Source organism: Macrobrachium nipponense, chromosome 14 (genome assembly GCF_015104395.2).
Source record: "Macrobrachium nipponense isolate FS-2020 chromosome 14, ASM1510439v2, whole genome shotgun sequence".
In the NCBI taxonomy this organism is placed as follows: Eukaryota; Metazoa; Arthropoda; class Malacostraca; order Decapoda; family Palaemonidae; genus Macrobrachium; species Macrobrachium nipponense.
The window spans coordinates 19,623,817-19,638,121 of NC_087207.1; the positions used below are offsets into that span (position 1 = coordinate 19,623,817).

Sequence of the window (14,305 nt, forward strand, 5' to 3'; positions counted from 1 at the left end):
GTTTTGGGCAAGAATAAAGGTCATGTATTTTCTCCTGCAGTTGTAATGCTTCTCCACAAAGCAACACAACCCACTCATTAGCATGAAATCTGATCCATTATGACTCCTTTACCAGCTTCTGCTATTCATCTTTACTGCGTCTTTATCAGTGGTGCATAACCTGTAAATGTCACCCATTCCACACGCTATTCGTGTTTCATTAAGCACTTTTTTACTTACCAGACTTGTGGCAGACATCCCAAAACATTCATTTCCTAAATGATTTTGTTCCTTTCAAGATTTTTCACCATGCTCTGTGGGTTTTTCTTTGCTGTTACCAAACAGTGCAAACCTGCAGGAATATTCCTAGTTTTCCATGACTCTTCAGATTACTATTACCAGTGATTTGGAAATGTTTTTAGACTGATAAATATACCAGTTTATTTTTCTTACATATTTATGCAGAACTTATTTATAAGTAAATTACACCAGTATTATTCTTTTTATTTATTAGTATCCCAACAACATAAAATTTACCAAAAAACAACAATAAAACATCATCAGATTAAAACTAAAACTATAATTAAACCCACAGAAATCATAACAGTTTAATCAGTGTAGACATCTGTGTTGTCAACGGCAAACAAAGAAAAAAGAATAATATTCACTTTGCCTTACTCAGTTATTCATGACAGAGAGCTGAACTTACACAAACAAACATGCGTAGCAATATAGTGGAAGACTATGATTGAATCAACACCAAAAATATATTATACTTTAACTAATATCAATCACAAGTTCATTTATAATGCAGCATCTCAACTCACCAGATGCTTTTGATAAGTAGAAAAGCCTGTTAGGAAACAAACACCTTAAACTGTAGCCTGCTCTTGAAGTTTTTATGGATATCTCACAGCCAACAACTATTCCATAAAGTCACTAACCTAAACTAACCAGTACTTTACAAGTAATATTTAGTTTAACTGATTTATTCAAAAACTTATGTCTAAATTGGTAGCTTAGCAAAGAATAATAATAATAATAATGTAGCTGATAAGTGCAGAGTAATTAAGTAGAAGCGTTACTTTCAGCAATTCATACGTCCTTCAACCAATAGAATGCAGCATTTACGACAAACTCCAAGCGCTGGGACCTTTGGGGCCATTCAGCGCTGAAAGGGAAATTGAGAGCAAAAAGGTTTATTTCAAGGTGTGACAGGAGAAAAGCCTCACAGTTGCACTAAGAAACAATTATTAGAAGGTAGAAAGTAAGATAGAAGAATGAAGGGGGGTTGCAGCTAGGGGCCGAAGGGACACTGTAAAGAACCTTTAGTAATACCTACAGTGCACCGCGTGAAGTGCACTGATGGCACTACCCCTCTACGGAGACTCCTTAACCAAGCCTAGGAATTCCATCCATATACAGACACACCAATAACAATCTCAGGACTGCTTTGCAATCATACCCACTCAGACAAACACTCCTTTATAGCAGTTTCAAAGTCCATGTGATGAGAAATTCCCAAATTTTCAAGGCGCGATCTGTCTAGCTCAGCATCAAAAGGCCTCTGAGCACCTGGCACTGAATTGGGGTCTGGTTTGATGTTGTGTTTCAGAGAGAAGGCGTGAGCCATTGCCATAGCCATGTCATATTTTGTGAGCCGCTGTTTGCCACTCCACTGGAATATTCCAGTGATGGAGTCATCCTGGAATGAGGAAAATTCATTACAGTATTTCAAGAACAAAATTCTAATACTGTACAAAATGAACCTGTTCTGGTACATTCAAAAACCAAAACCTGGAAGAAATATACTGTGATAGCATCCTCAGGATATCAAAAGTCATAAAAAACAATAAATCTATAAACTACAGCCCATTCCAATGTTCTAACATTTAACAGCAGAAATTTGAGGCGCCCAATAAGGTAAAACAAAATAAAATATTCTCAGAACAGTTTTTATGCAGAATTATTAATGCTGTGTGAAACAGTATAATAGTTTTAGACATTTCTGATGTAAGAATAAAAAACTATCAAGAAAGTACATTGTTATTGCAACTTGGTTTAGATCTAAAATCACAACTTTTCTCACATATTTCTTATAAATTCTTTGAGCTGTTGTTTCCCCTCGTACAGAGACCTATGCTCAGTGGAGTAACATCAGCTTGCACTAAGTGTGTGACACCTGGGTTGAAATAATGATGTTGGAGTATACAAAAAAAAAAACACACCTAGATACTATTATCAGACCTATTGAAGCTACCCATTTCTGAGTTAAATTTCTTAAATAAATTGCATTGTGCATTGAGGGTAGCCCTCTAGACGCTTCAGTTAAATTAAAAAGAAGAAAAATGTCCCACTTAAAATGAACAGATGAAGTACAAACATTACTTAATCTTAATGTTTATTGGTCTTTGCTAATACTGGGTCTGAAATTTAGGAAAATTCAAACCTTATTTTTCAGGATCTAGAATGATATGGGTGCACCCATACAGGCAAAGCTCCACAAAATTCAAGCTTACTCTACTTCCAGAGTGGCTTTATGTCTGAAGATCCTTACTTTGTCCCTACACTTCATTGAGGATATCAAAGGTACTAGGGTACTAGCCCATGAGCCACCTAACTTGATCCTGAAGGGAAATTCTGGAGATTGGACAGATGGCAATATGCCTGTAGTATGGCTGTTGGTATCAGGCTTGTCACTGTATTTAACACATAATCCCTAGTCCTTAAAGCAAAATTGTCTTGTTTACTATTATTACATATAAATATTCTCTCTTATCTCTGTCATTCATATTCTCTTTTCTACTATCTTACTTCCACCATCTCCTAACGAATGTTTCATGGTGCAACTGTGAGGTTTTCCTCCTATTGCACATTTAAAACCTTTTTACTCTTAATTCCCCTTTCAGTATTGAATTAAATCACAGGTGTCAGCTCTTAGCCTTTGGCCTAAATTTTTCAACACTAACACATGCTTGCTTGAAAGTTTAAAAAAAAATATTCTTGCATATATATAAAGGTTCTTTGGTGTGATGCAAGGATTTTTTAACGAGTAAAGAACAGTACTATGTATATAAAAGGCAAAACAAACCAGAGAACATCAAATTCAATCATAAGTATTCCCAATGAGAACAGCAATTTCAGTAAATATCTTCAGATTATATTCTGATTAGTGCATTGGTCTACTCACTCATAAAAACTGTGACAATATCTTGAAAAACTTACCTTTATTAATTGCAGCACTAGGTCTCTCAGTATGCGAGCAATGTCATCAACCAAACACGGATATCGTCTCTCGTAATGAGAGACATACTTCTCTTCAGAACTTTTAACAAGTTTCAATAAACATGTCACAGCACTTTCGTCAATCGTCTCGACTTTACCATAAAGAAGTGGTATTCTGAGAATGCATGCCCCTGAGAAGTAAAATATTATTAAGATATTTGTCCTGAATCAAAATGAATATCTAAGAAAAGAAGATAACAGCCCATCATCGAAGTGATGGTTCGGGTGTTGTTACGTTATTCCAAATTAAACAGGCACTTGTGCCAACCTCCAAAGTACATATTCTGAAATGAGGTTGAAAATCTGAGCGAGATAAAGTTACTACAAGAGTTGGTTAAGTGGGTGTTTGTTGTCATTTGCAGTGTAGTGAGTAGGGGTACCTCAGTACAGTATTAAGGTAACTGTTTATATGCACAAAACAAAATTTCTTTTAAAAATGGGGTGTTCAAGTGAAGCAAACAATTACCTTAGACAGGCAAATGCAGCAGGAACACTTCAACTTAATGAACCCAAAAGTATCAACTGTGATATCATGAAATTATTCTCCACTGTGCTACCATCTTAGCCATGCTACATTTTTAAATAAATCTCTTAAACTGAATGCTGAGTGTCAAGCACATGCACATTAGGGTAGGTTAGGAACTATGTCTAATTGTTGTTAGCTGCAAGATATCTAGAAAATATTAAAAGTACTTCCTGTGATGTGTATAGGGCTTTTGTTACTTATCAGAAAGCCAGACCTCCCAAAGTATTTTAGGTTAAGGAGCTACCACTTATTCACAGCAACTAAAGTTGACACCAACTCTTTAACAACTGTCAAAATGAAGGAGTTCCTCTAGTTCAGGCATATAGCAGAACTGCTAGCTAGCTTAGTATCTGATCCAAGAGCCGACAGAATGCTCAAATGGAGACTGGTTGACAACCCAAAACTAAGAAGCCGGAAAATGCAAAAGTTACGGTGTAGGTTCCCATCTAGTAGGAATACAGGGGAAAAAAGGAGTAATCGAACAAGATGAACAAGGGGTGGGAGAAGATGTGAAACCAAATAAAGGAACCAAACTACCCAAATTAGTAACCTTCGCTAGGTGTGCATAAACAACTCAGATTAATTTGCAAAATATTTCTGTACTAATGCATACAGTACAACAGTTTCAATTTAACAGGTTACCCAGCTAAGATAGAATGGAATTAAATGAAATGGTAGTCAGTAATTTGTATGAACACATACACTGTATTATGGTACCTCATCCATTACTGCTCTTTTAACTTGACAGCTAATTGTTTGCTAGACTTCTTTTTCTTTTATAGTGTCACCAAAGCATCTCCCTATTTAGTTAACTGGGTTTGCAATTTCCTCTTCAAATCTGTAAACTTTTGGTTTGAATAGTAAGAAAGTTTATGATGGAGATTAATTATTAAAGAGCTATACTGTACTGCATGCAGTTAAACACTTGGTAGAGTTTTCTCATAACATTCTAGTTATTTACCATATACAAAGTCTCAACTTCACAGCAAACAGACATTAACTGGGGGGAAAAATTGTACAGCCTTAACTTAAGGTGATATTCAGTGTTCATTCTGCATGAGTACAGTACAATTTTTAGATACAAAAACTAAAAGTTCTTGTTGTCACAAAGAATCTTGATACAAAAGTATATAATCTGCAGTGTGTCTATTTCAAAGAGACATGCTCAACATTACCTACATCTCATAATTACTGTACCATTCTGATAATCACATACAGTACACAGAATCACAAGGAACTAATAAATGCTGCGTGTATCACTTTTGAGCAATCTAGCTTACTATATTTCTAATAAAATACTAACTGTAAATCACTTACTTGGATTTGCAGCAACAACTGCCTTTTCGCCCTCCAGTTTCGTTATCCCGTACTTGTTTAAAGGATTCGTAGGATCCGTTGCCTTATAAGGTGGAGATGTTCCATCAAAAACATAGTCAGTGCTGACGTAAATTATTCTGGCACCAACACTTTCTGAAAATAGCACATATCTACTGTAATTACTAATGTATTTGACTTAATAAATCTTATAAAAATGCATAAACCATTACCAACTGAAATATCTTAAATACTACTACAGTACCATACTTACGACCATAATTCACTGGTGCTAGAGTACTCAAAAGTAAATAAATGGAATGAAATGTAATATAGAATTTAGGCCAAAGGTCAAGTGCTGGGACTTAGAAGTCATTCAGATCTGAAAGGAATATTGTAATGCTCTAAAAAAAAATTAGCAAATACTGCAAACTTGCATTAAGACAATTCTACATATGGGGGTAGGGGAAGTGCCATCAGTACACTTCACTAGTTGCACTAAAGGCATTACTTAAGGTTCTTGGCAGTGTCCCTTCGGTCCCTACCAGTGGTTCTATTCCTTCCTTTCACTGTACCTCTGTTCATAGTCTCTTCTTCCATCTTACTTTCCTCATACCTCTCCTAGCAATTATTTTATACTGCAACAGCGAGGTTTCTCTTCTGTTATACCTTTCAATCCATTTTACTCTCCATTTCCCTACCAGTGCTGAATGAATTAATAGGTTTTGACACTTAGTCTATGGTTTAAAATGATATTGTTATTGTACAATAAAGTTTCATACATACTTACCCCTGGCAGATATGTACTTAGCTATAGACTCCGTCGTCCCCGATAGAAATTCGAATTTCGCGGCACACGCTACAGGTAGGTAGGTCAGGTGATCTACCGTCCCGCCGCTGGGTGGCAGGAATAGGAACCATTACGTTCTAGAACCAGATTTTCTCTTCCACCTGTCTCCTGAGGGGAGGCTGGGTGGGCCATTCAATCGTATATATCTGCCAGGTAAGTATGTATGAAACTTTATTGTACAATAACAATATCATTTTCATACATTCAACTTCCCTGTCAGATATATACTTAGCTGATTGGCACCTTTGGCGGAGGGTAAGAGACAGCTAATTACTGATTAGACAGGTAAACAATATACGTTGTAGGTAATAAATAAATAAAACCTTGGTTCCTATGTGTTTAGACGAAGGGTCGACTTCCTAGCTATTACTAGTAGTCTGCTTCGTCTCAAGAGCCTCAGCGAGGATGTGACCTATGGCTAAGAGTTCTTGTAGATCTGTCAATGGGGTCTTATCCACTTACTCGACAGAATCTAATGGTCATTTGTCCAATGGGGTCTTATCCACTTACATGACAATACACCTATGCCTAGGGGCATAATTAAGGAGCACAACCCGATCCCGATCACCTGATCCTAACACGAGGGTTTGTGCTTAGTTTGAAAAGAGCTATCCCCAAACTCCTTTCAAACAAACCAAATAAAAAACACTATGTTAACATAAAAATTAACTCACTTAGTTAAGGATCAGTGTCGGCTCCCTATCCCAGCAACGTATCCGTAGACACTAAAACCAAGAGAGAAGGATCTCTCGTAGGTCAACTTGACCTCCTTCGTGCAAAGGGAAGTCAACAGAGATTGCATCTCCCGTAAGTTACAGCTAATATGTCTTTCACGACATATTGTTTATGTAACGAACAAGAATTCATAAAAGCTCGCACTTCAAGCGCTTTTAATTCTCAGCTGTTTGAAGGAATCATCAAGTTGTTCATGAAGTGCTTTAGCGATCACACTTATTTCAAAGAAGACCAGGGCTTCTGGATGAAGCCTAGAGCCTGGCTTGCGCCTGGGTGGCGCCTCGCGCCTGGCTGGCGCCTCGCGCCTGGCTGGCGCCTCGCGCCTACCTGACACTTGTTTGGCGCCTAGCTCCTGGAAGGCGCTATTCGCCTGACTCATGGCTGGCGCCTCGCGCCTGGAAGTAGCTTCGCGCCTGGCTCCAGACTGGCACTATTTGGCGCCTGGCGCCTGGCTGACTCCTCTCCACTTGCTAGAGCTTCGAGCTTGGTAGAGTCTCGAGGATGTCTCGCGATGCCCACATCGGACACTCTTATCTGTCCGATTTGTTCGCCTCTAGCGCATCTGCGCTAGGTTGGAGGATCCCCCCTCTTTCTCTTCATCAGACAATGACAGTGTTCCTTGAAACTGTCTGCCTCTGGCGTCTTTTACGCCTGTTTTTGGCATTTGGCGCCTGGTTGGCGCTACATTGTCCGAAAGTCCTGAATCTCCACAATGGTTTATCAGGAGATTGGAGAAGTGGTGGAAGAAATTCTTCCACTTTGAGCTTCTGGACTCTCCGGCAAGGGGAGGTGATTGTAGTAAACTACATCCATTAGACGATAGGACATCTAATAGTACGAGAGATAAGAGTCTTCCTCCGAGGAGGATCCTTCTTGAATCCTTCCGTTTACTAACGAGATCTCTTCTTACTTGCTGATGAGTTCCTCGTTGCAGAATCTTCCCTATCCTTGTCCGAAGGAAGGGAAGGGGCTTGGAAGTCGAAGGAGACTCAGAGCTGAAATTGGGAGGATTCCTGATTTCTAGCTCTTCATTGTATCTCTCTGAATACCTTCTGGGAAGCATTTAGAGCCCTCATCGCATCCCAAAGACTTTGTAGGCAAAAACGTTTAAACCATCTCTTCTATGTAGGTGAAAACGTAAGTACCCTGCCTGGGCAACGAACTTCTATCTGAAATCGTTGAGTCAGGAATAGAGGGTTTTAGTTCTTTTGCCAGACATACTATGCTGGCAAGAACCCATTGCCGAGTCTCCATTGATCTGATGCGAGATTCAAATGCACAAAAAATTCACTTGTCTTCTGGTAGTTAAGGGCCAAGAGAAACAAAGAATTCCCTCATAAAATTTCTCAAAGAAGTTTGATGAGGAGCAGTTTCCATCTTGTCGAACATGGAATCTGAGGCCACAAAAGATCCCATTCGAAGTACATGATATCCTACTCTTGTCGTATTGAGGTATCGTATAAGACCCAGAAGATCTTAATCCTCTGCTATCTCTAATTCTCCTTGTATAGACAGAGTATAGCCTTTTACTGCTCTGATAGCAGATAAATACAAAGGTGATTCTCCCTCTGAAAAGGAAGAAAAAACCTATATGTGGTTCACAGAGGTATCGGAAGAGGACAGTTTCCTCTTCCATCAAACACGATCTGCAGCAATTCTATGTCCTGGCCATGACTATTGTCATTCACCTTGAAAAATCCTCTCATTCATGTCCACTTCTGGTCAGTCTGCACGCAGACAGACTCAGAGTGGAGAGGTTGTTAAGGTCCATTTATAATAGATGCTGATAGAATATTCAGACTGTCTTGGAAAAGACTTCCAAAACATGCTGAGAAGAACGTGACCTCTGTGATCCAACCTCTCTAAGGCCAAAATGAGGCATAAAGTATTATCCTCTCTTTCTTGAGCCCTTTATCTTAAATTCTGTAAAGAATTTATATTTTAGGGGAAAAAAGACTAAAGTTTATTCCCCTTTCTATAAATAAAGATGCGTATTTGCTACCTCTCTTGGTTCGAGGAAAAGGAGCAGTCTACAGGAAGCCTGTTTGTCTTCTACCTTGCTAAGAGATCTATGAAGAAGACTTTTCGCAGGTTCTCACAACTCTTTGCAATAAATGTTAGACATACGTTAACAGTTATTATCGTCGATCGAGAAGGTTTCTCACGGACATGCAAAATCTTGCATCGAACCTCTTTTTCCAATAGGTTCTCTTTGTTAACGCGAACAGGAGCGAAAGAGATTCTCGATGCTCTTTGCGATATGAGAGAGTCGTGGAATTGGCCTAAGTGATTAAATGGGTAACGAAATCAGGAACGAATCTTGCCGTTACCGAGCGTGCTGTCTGAGAGGCTACTGGACTCTTAGGTTAATAACTCGCTAAAACGAGAAAATATCTTGGATGGTGCTCTTGGCTCATTGCGCCAGGCTGGCGCTTCTGGCGCAATTTTGCGCCAGGCTAGCGCTTCTGGCGCATTGCGCCAGGTTGGCGATTCTACGCCAGGCTGGCGCTTTCTTCTAATTCTCTTCATGTTATGGGCCAGAACATCTGTGCCTTTATGGTACCCGACATCCTTACACATGTTAATTCCGTTCTTAGTAGGAAAAAACTCTTATACAAGTAGTATAGTCCATTCAGGGAAACCATTTCTGCCACGAAGAGAATGTTTCCCATCCCACTCATCCATCTTCTCTTGACAATATTCGATTCTAAAAGGTTGTTGTGCGTTTCTCGAAAGACTTGACCATACGTAGTTATAAAGTGAAATTCTCTACTACATCCATCTTCTCACTAAGCATGTATTCTAATAAGCCATGCTTTCGTAAGCATGAAGAGCTTATATAATATAATGTTCTGCTGCGTTAGAATCCTTTAATAATGTTACCTACGGTAAAGAACATTGAAAGGTTATAATATCATTCTTATTGAAAGCTTCTTAGCAAAAGGCAGACAATATTTTATTTATGTTAGCTTAACTATCCCCTCCATTCGAGACTAAGTCCATGATTGTAGGGGGAATATACGGTTAACCATTCGATCCCGTTGGAGAGAGAGATGTAACCGACTGCTCATGACCGAGAACTGGATGGTACTGTATTGGCCTTACACAATGACAGCCCGGCCGTCTTGCTCGCTGCCTGGCTGCATTCATCCTGAGTTGCCAGTTACTTCATTCAATGAAGGAATATAATAAAATTATTCTCGAGCCTAAGGAAGCTCTCAATATTGCAAATTTAAGCCAAACAACCTTTGTTAAATACCGAAGCTGAGTAGGTATTGTCATAACAAACCTTTTAAGCGAAGTCCTTACCAAGAAACATCCTGTAAGGATATAGATAATTCCGTAGCGAACCACAAAGGCAACTATGGTATGCGTATATGACTTGTCATTCAGTAGTCGTATACAGCAAGTCTTCCTACTACATTCTTTCCTCCTCCGATGCAGAGAGAGAATGGAAATCTTGCCCTCTTCGTTCTTTTCGTCATAAACACGAATTAGTATTAGTCGAAAGAGATCGCAATGAAAAACCTCGGATCGAGAGAATCCCTCAAATTTTTTATTCTCTTGGATATAAGGCCGTATTCTACGCCTCTATTATCTGAAGACCTCTGATCAATATGAATGAGAGCTCGTACGAATCTTGTTCAATTTGCAAACGATTGCCACTCTTTCTGTAAATGGTTGGTTGCATTATTTTAGAAGGGGGAAGATTTTAATATCGTCTTATTAGTAATGAACTAATTTTTTCCAATAAAAAAGGTCGCTTCCAATTCCAATCTATCTTCCATTTCTTTCCATCAAGTTGGGAGAAGAATGAGCAACCGGAGGAGAGCGCCTGCTTTCGTAAGGTGAAGAGCTTTTAGCAGTACCGATTCTAACCTGACAAGGGCTCGGCCGCCTGTGCGACATTTGAGTCCCCGCCAGGAAAAAAGCCGATCTTGCTCTTGCCTTTACTTGCATTAAGACTATCCTGAGAAGGGCGCGGACGGCCGCCTGTGCGACAACTCCCGTCCTTATCAGGAGAAGGCCTCGAATGTCTTTCACTTTCTTTTCGCAGAATCAGGCTCTAACTCCATCTCCGATGAAGATCCTGGTTTATAGCTTCAGGCGCTTTGCGCCTCATTTCAGGCGCTTCAGAGGTTTCAGGCGCTTCAGGCGCTTTGCGCCTCGTTTCAGGCGCTTCAGGCGCTTTGCGCCTCGTTTCAGGAGCTTCAGGCGTTTCAGGCGCTTAAGGTGCTTTGCGCCTCGTTTCAGGCGTTTCAGGCGCTTCAGGCGCTTTGCGCCTCAATTCAGCACTTTGTGCCTCATTTCAGGCGCTTCAGGCGCTTCAGGAGCTTTGCGCCTCGTTTCAGGAGCCTCGTTTCAGGCGCTTCAGGCGCTTTGTGCCTCATTTCAGCCGCTTCAGGCGACTCTTTAGAATCCTCTCGCCTTGTCGGCGATTTGCGCCTGGCCGCCTCGTCCAAGCTGTCAAAGACTTCTATCGGACCGGATTTCCTAACGGGAAGGAAGCGATCCTTTTCTCCTGGGAGGATCCTTCTTCAAAACTTCTATTAACGAAGATATCTACTGTTGCCTTTCTCCTAGGATCTTCGTAGCGTCGTCTTCTTTCTCCGTATCCGATCTAGGGGAAGGAGGATTTAATGAATAAATGTCTTTCTTTTCTTCTCAGGTGGATAGTCTTCCGGAAAACTTTCCGGGCTAGATCCCAAGCTGGCGATTTCCACGATCTTTTAGAAGGTCTCAACAGCTGTCAGAACTCCACCCTATATTTTCCCTTCGATGAAGACTCGGATGACGAAAAAAAAAAAAAAAAAAAAAAAAAACACAACTGTTTTTAGGATGCCTTTCCAACGGCTATCCTTGCAGTCTGGGACGCTACTACAGATCCTACCGAGGGGACGCCAGACGGTGGGGATTCTCTGAAACCTCCTTAAGGCTTTCGACATTCCTTCTCCTCTGGGCTTGTGAGCTTGGAAGAGGTCTAGGCCTGAAGCGAGACAGAGCCGATCGGAACGCACCCTCCACTATTTTAGGACGCCTTTCCAATGGCGAACTTGGCAGTCTGGGACGTTCTACAGAGTCTGCCGAGGGGACGCCTGATCGGTGGGGATTTTCTGAAACCTCCGTGCGGCTTTCGACATTCCTTCTCCTCTGGGTTTGTGAGTTTGGAAGAGGTCTAGACCTGGGAGCGAGACAGAGCCGATCAGACACACCCTCCACTTCAATGGGGAACACTATATTCACTTCTTACCTTTTAAGAGCTCGCATTTTGAGCTACATCCATTATCTTCAAATTTGCATATATAAATTTGTAGTTTCTGTGGAGTAAGAGTGATGAGATGCAACAACTACTAGTACTGCTAATACTCTAACTGCTCGTTAGCACAAACGCTATTAAAGCTTCCTAAGTAAGTGTATGTATCTAGTTATATGCTTTTCTGACTTCCTAAAGTAGGAATTAGAGTTTAATATTTCCTCATAAGTTGTAACCTTTATTACATGTAATAATGATAAATATTAATAATTCCCTTTATTGCAAACTATGTGAGTGTCTACCGATAATTTGTCGGTAGTTTCACTTAATATTTTCTTCGAAATTTCGGAAGCGAAATTCATAAAAAAGTTAATAAAAGCGTATGCCGAACCTCCAAAGACCCAGTACTTCCCTCCAAAGACAGCCCAGAAGATCGATGGGCGATGAAACACGAAATCAAATCAGAGGAACCGCAAAACGTATGTTTACATTCCAACCGATAGAGAAAATCTGGTTCTAGAACGTATGGTTCCTATTCCTGCCACCCAGGCGGCGGGACGGTAGATCACCTGACCTACCTACCTGTAGCGTGTGCCGCGAATTCGAATTTCTATCGGGGACGACGGAGTCTATAGCTAAGTATATATCTGACAGGGTAAGTTGAATGTATGAAATTTTCTATTTCATTCCATAAAGACTATTTTTCATACTAACTCAACACACAATTATCACATCAATATATTTCTAATCAAAAGGTAAAATATTAAAATCCAAAACTTACTTGCTAAGGCTGCCAGCTGACCTGAGGCATTTACATTCAGTTTGCACACTTCATCGTATCTATTCTCAACAGCATCTGGAGCACGCTCTGCAGCTGCATGAACAATAAATTCAGGTTTTTCCTTCTCAACTAATGATTTTACTTCTTCTGGTTTAGTAAGGTCACACTTCACAAGTCCTGGTCCTACCCTGGAAAATAATAAAAATCTTAGTCCCATTATAAGAAATTCCAGTGATACTGCCACACTATTTAGGAAACCCCATGCTAAAAAAAACTGGGACATTCTTCACCTTACAATGCAACTAATTACAATTCCCATTCGTAATGGAAGATGGGCATAATAAAACAGCAATCACTGATAGATGACAAGCTATTTTTGCTCCCCCCCTGCCCACACCACAAGAATAACTAAATTCAATGCCACATAGGCTAACATTTTCTTTAGTGTAGCAAGTTGAAGGAGTAATGGAACAATGGAAGCATTATTTTGGAAATTTACTAAAAAAACAATGAATATGAACAAGATATTGACATGATGGTTGATCCAATAAAGAATATAACAACCAGAAGGTTAGGCAAGCCATCGGGACGATAGAAAGAAGAAAAGCTGCAAGAACATTGCGAATACTTCTTACACTTTACTAGGTGTTAAGTGTAAGCAAAAGAAGAGGTAGTTCCACTCTTCTCAGTACTACCTGGAATATGCAAGTCCCACAGTTTCCCAGCCAGCTTCTTTGAATATCCTCATAATCGCCCGACCAAGAAGGCCCGAGGCACCAGTAACTAAAACTTTTGGCGACATTATTCCTGAAATGAGAATTCAAAAAAAATAAAATTAGAAAAATATATTGAATCTTTTCAGACTAGCCTACTCCAGTGTCAAAAATGGAAAAGCAGAGCTTACTGATTTGCTACAATTTTGATTTCCTTTGGTTTCCTGTGGTTACAAAGAATTAAAATACAAAATACAACCCTACAGGAAACGAACCAATCATGAAATGGCTATGGCGCACTTTTCCATTCTGACCAGAGGTTATTGTTAGTAAGAAAGTTCTATAGCAGAAGTTTCCTTCCTTAAGGTATCCTACGACCTGTGGGTATCATAGTCATGGGGAACCTTCTTGCACATGTAGGCTAACTGAGCAATTCTACAGAAGAGCTCCAAACAGATATATCATTAATTAATTTAATTTGCTTTACTTAACAGTATGGAAAAGGATGTATATAATGCTGTGCAGGTGAGATCATTTAAGAAATTTACAGAAAATTTGAGAAATTTACAGAGACAATCAGAAAAATTTACAATAGAAATTTATAGATACTTTCAGAAATAATTTGAGCAACTGACCATCTTTTTTTCATGTTTTAATGTTCATCCCTGAGGGTCTGGTACTAAACACAGCGCCCAGTGGAGCTTTTCTGTAGAATTACTACCTTCAAATGTAGTTATCGCCTATGCACATTTATACTTCATAATTAACATCTATAAACTGTATAGGCTATAGGGTAGATTAGGCTCCACCTCACACAGGCTAATATATATCCTAGGTTAGGCTAGCAAAATCCTTCAGTTTTCATTCC

General features: G+C 39.7%; 1 protein-coding gene across 7 annotated transcripts in view; it reads right to left on the reverse strand.

The window, feature by feature from the left end:
* Nucleotides 1-470: 470 nt before the first annotated feature.
* LOC135226364 (methionine adenosyltransferase 2 subunit beta-like) overlaps nucleotides 471-14,305 on the reverse strand; it is a 28,606-nt gene continuing 14,771 nt past the window's right edge. For all 7 annotated transcript variants that reach the window (XM_064265836.1, XM_064265835.1, XM_064265832.1 and 4 more), the window contains exons 2-6: nucleotides 13,420-13,531; nucleotides 12,725-12,912; nucleotides 5,108-5,260; nucleotides 3,205-3,395; nucleotides 471-1,684 (exon numbers count right to left, since the gene is read on the reverse strand). In XM_064265836.1, coding sequence (XP_064121906.1) covers nucleotides 1,439-1,684; nucleotides 3,205-3,395; nucleotides 5,108-5,260; nucleotides 12,725-12,912; nucleotides 13,420-13,526 — 885 coding nt within the window. In that variant the 5' untranslated portion in view covers nucleotides 13,527-13,531 and the 3' untranslated portion in view covers nucleotides 471-1,438. The remainder of the gene's footprint in view (nucleotides 1,685-3,204; nucleotides 3,396-5,107; nucleotides 5,261-12,724; nucleotides 12,913-13,419; nucleotides 13,532-14,305) is intronic.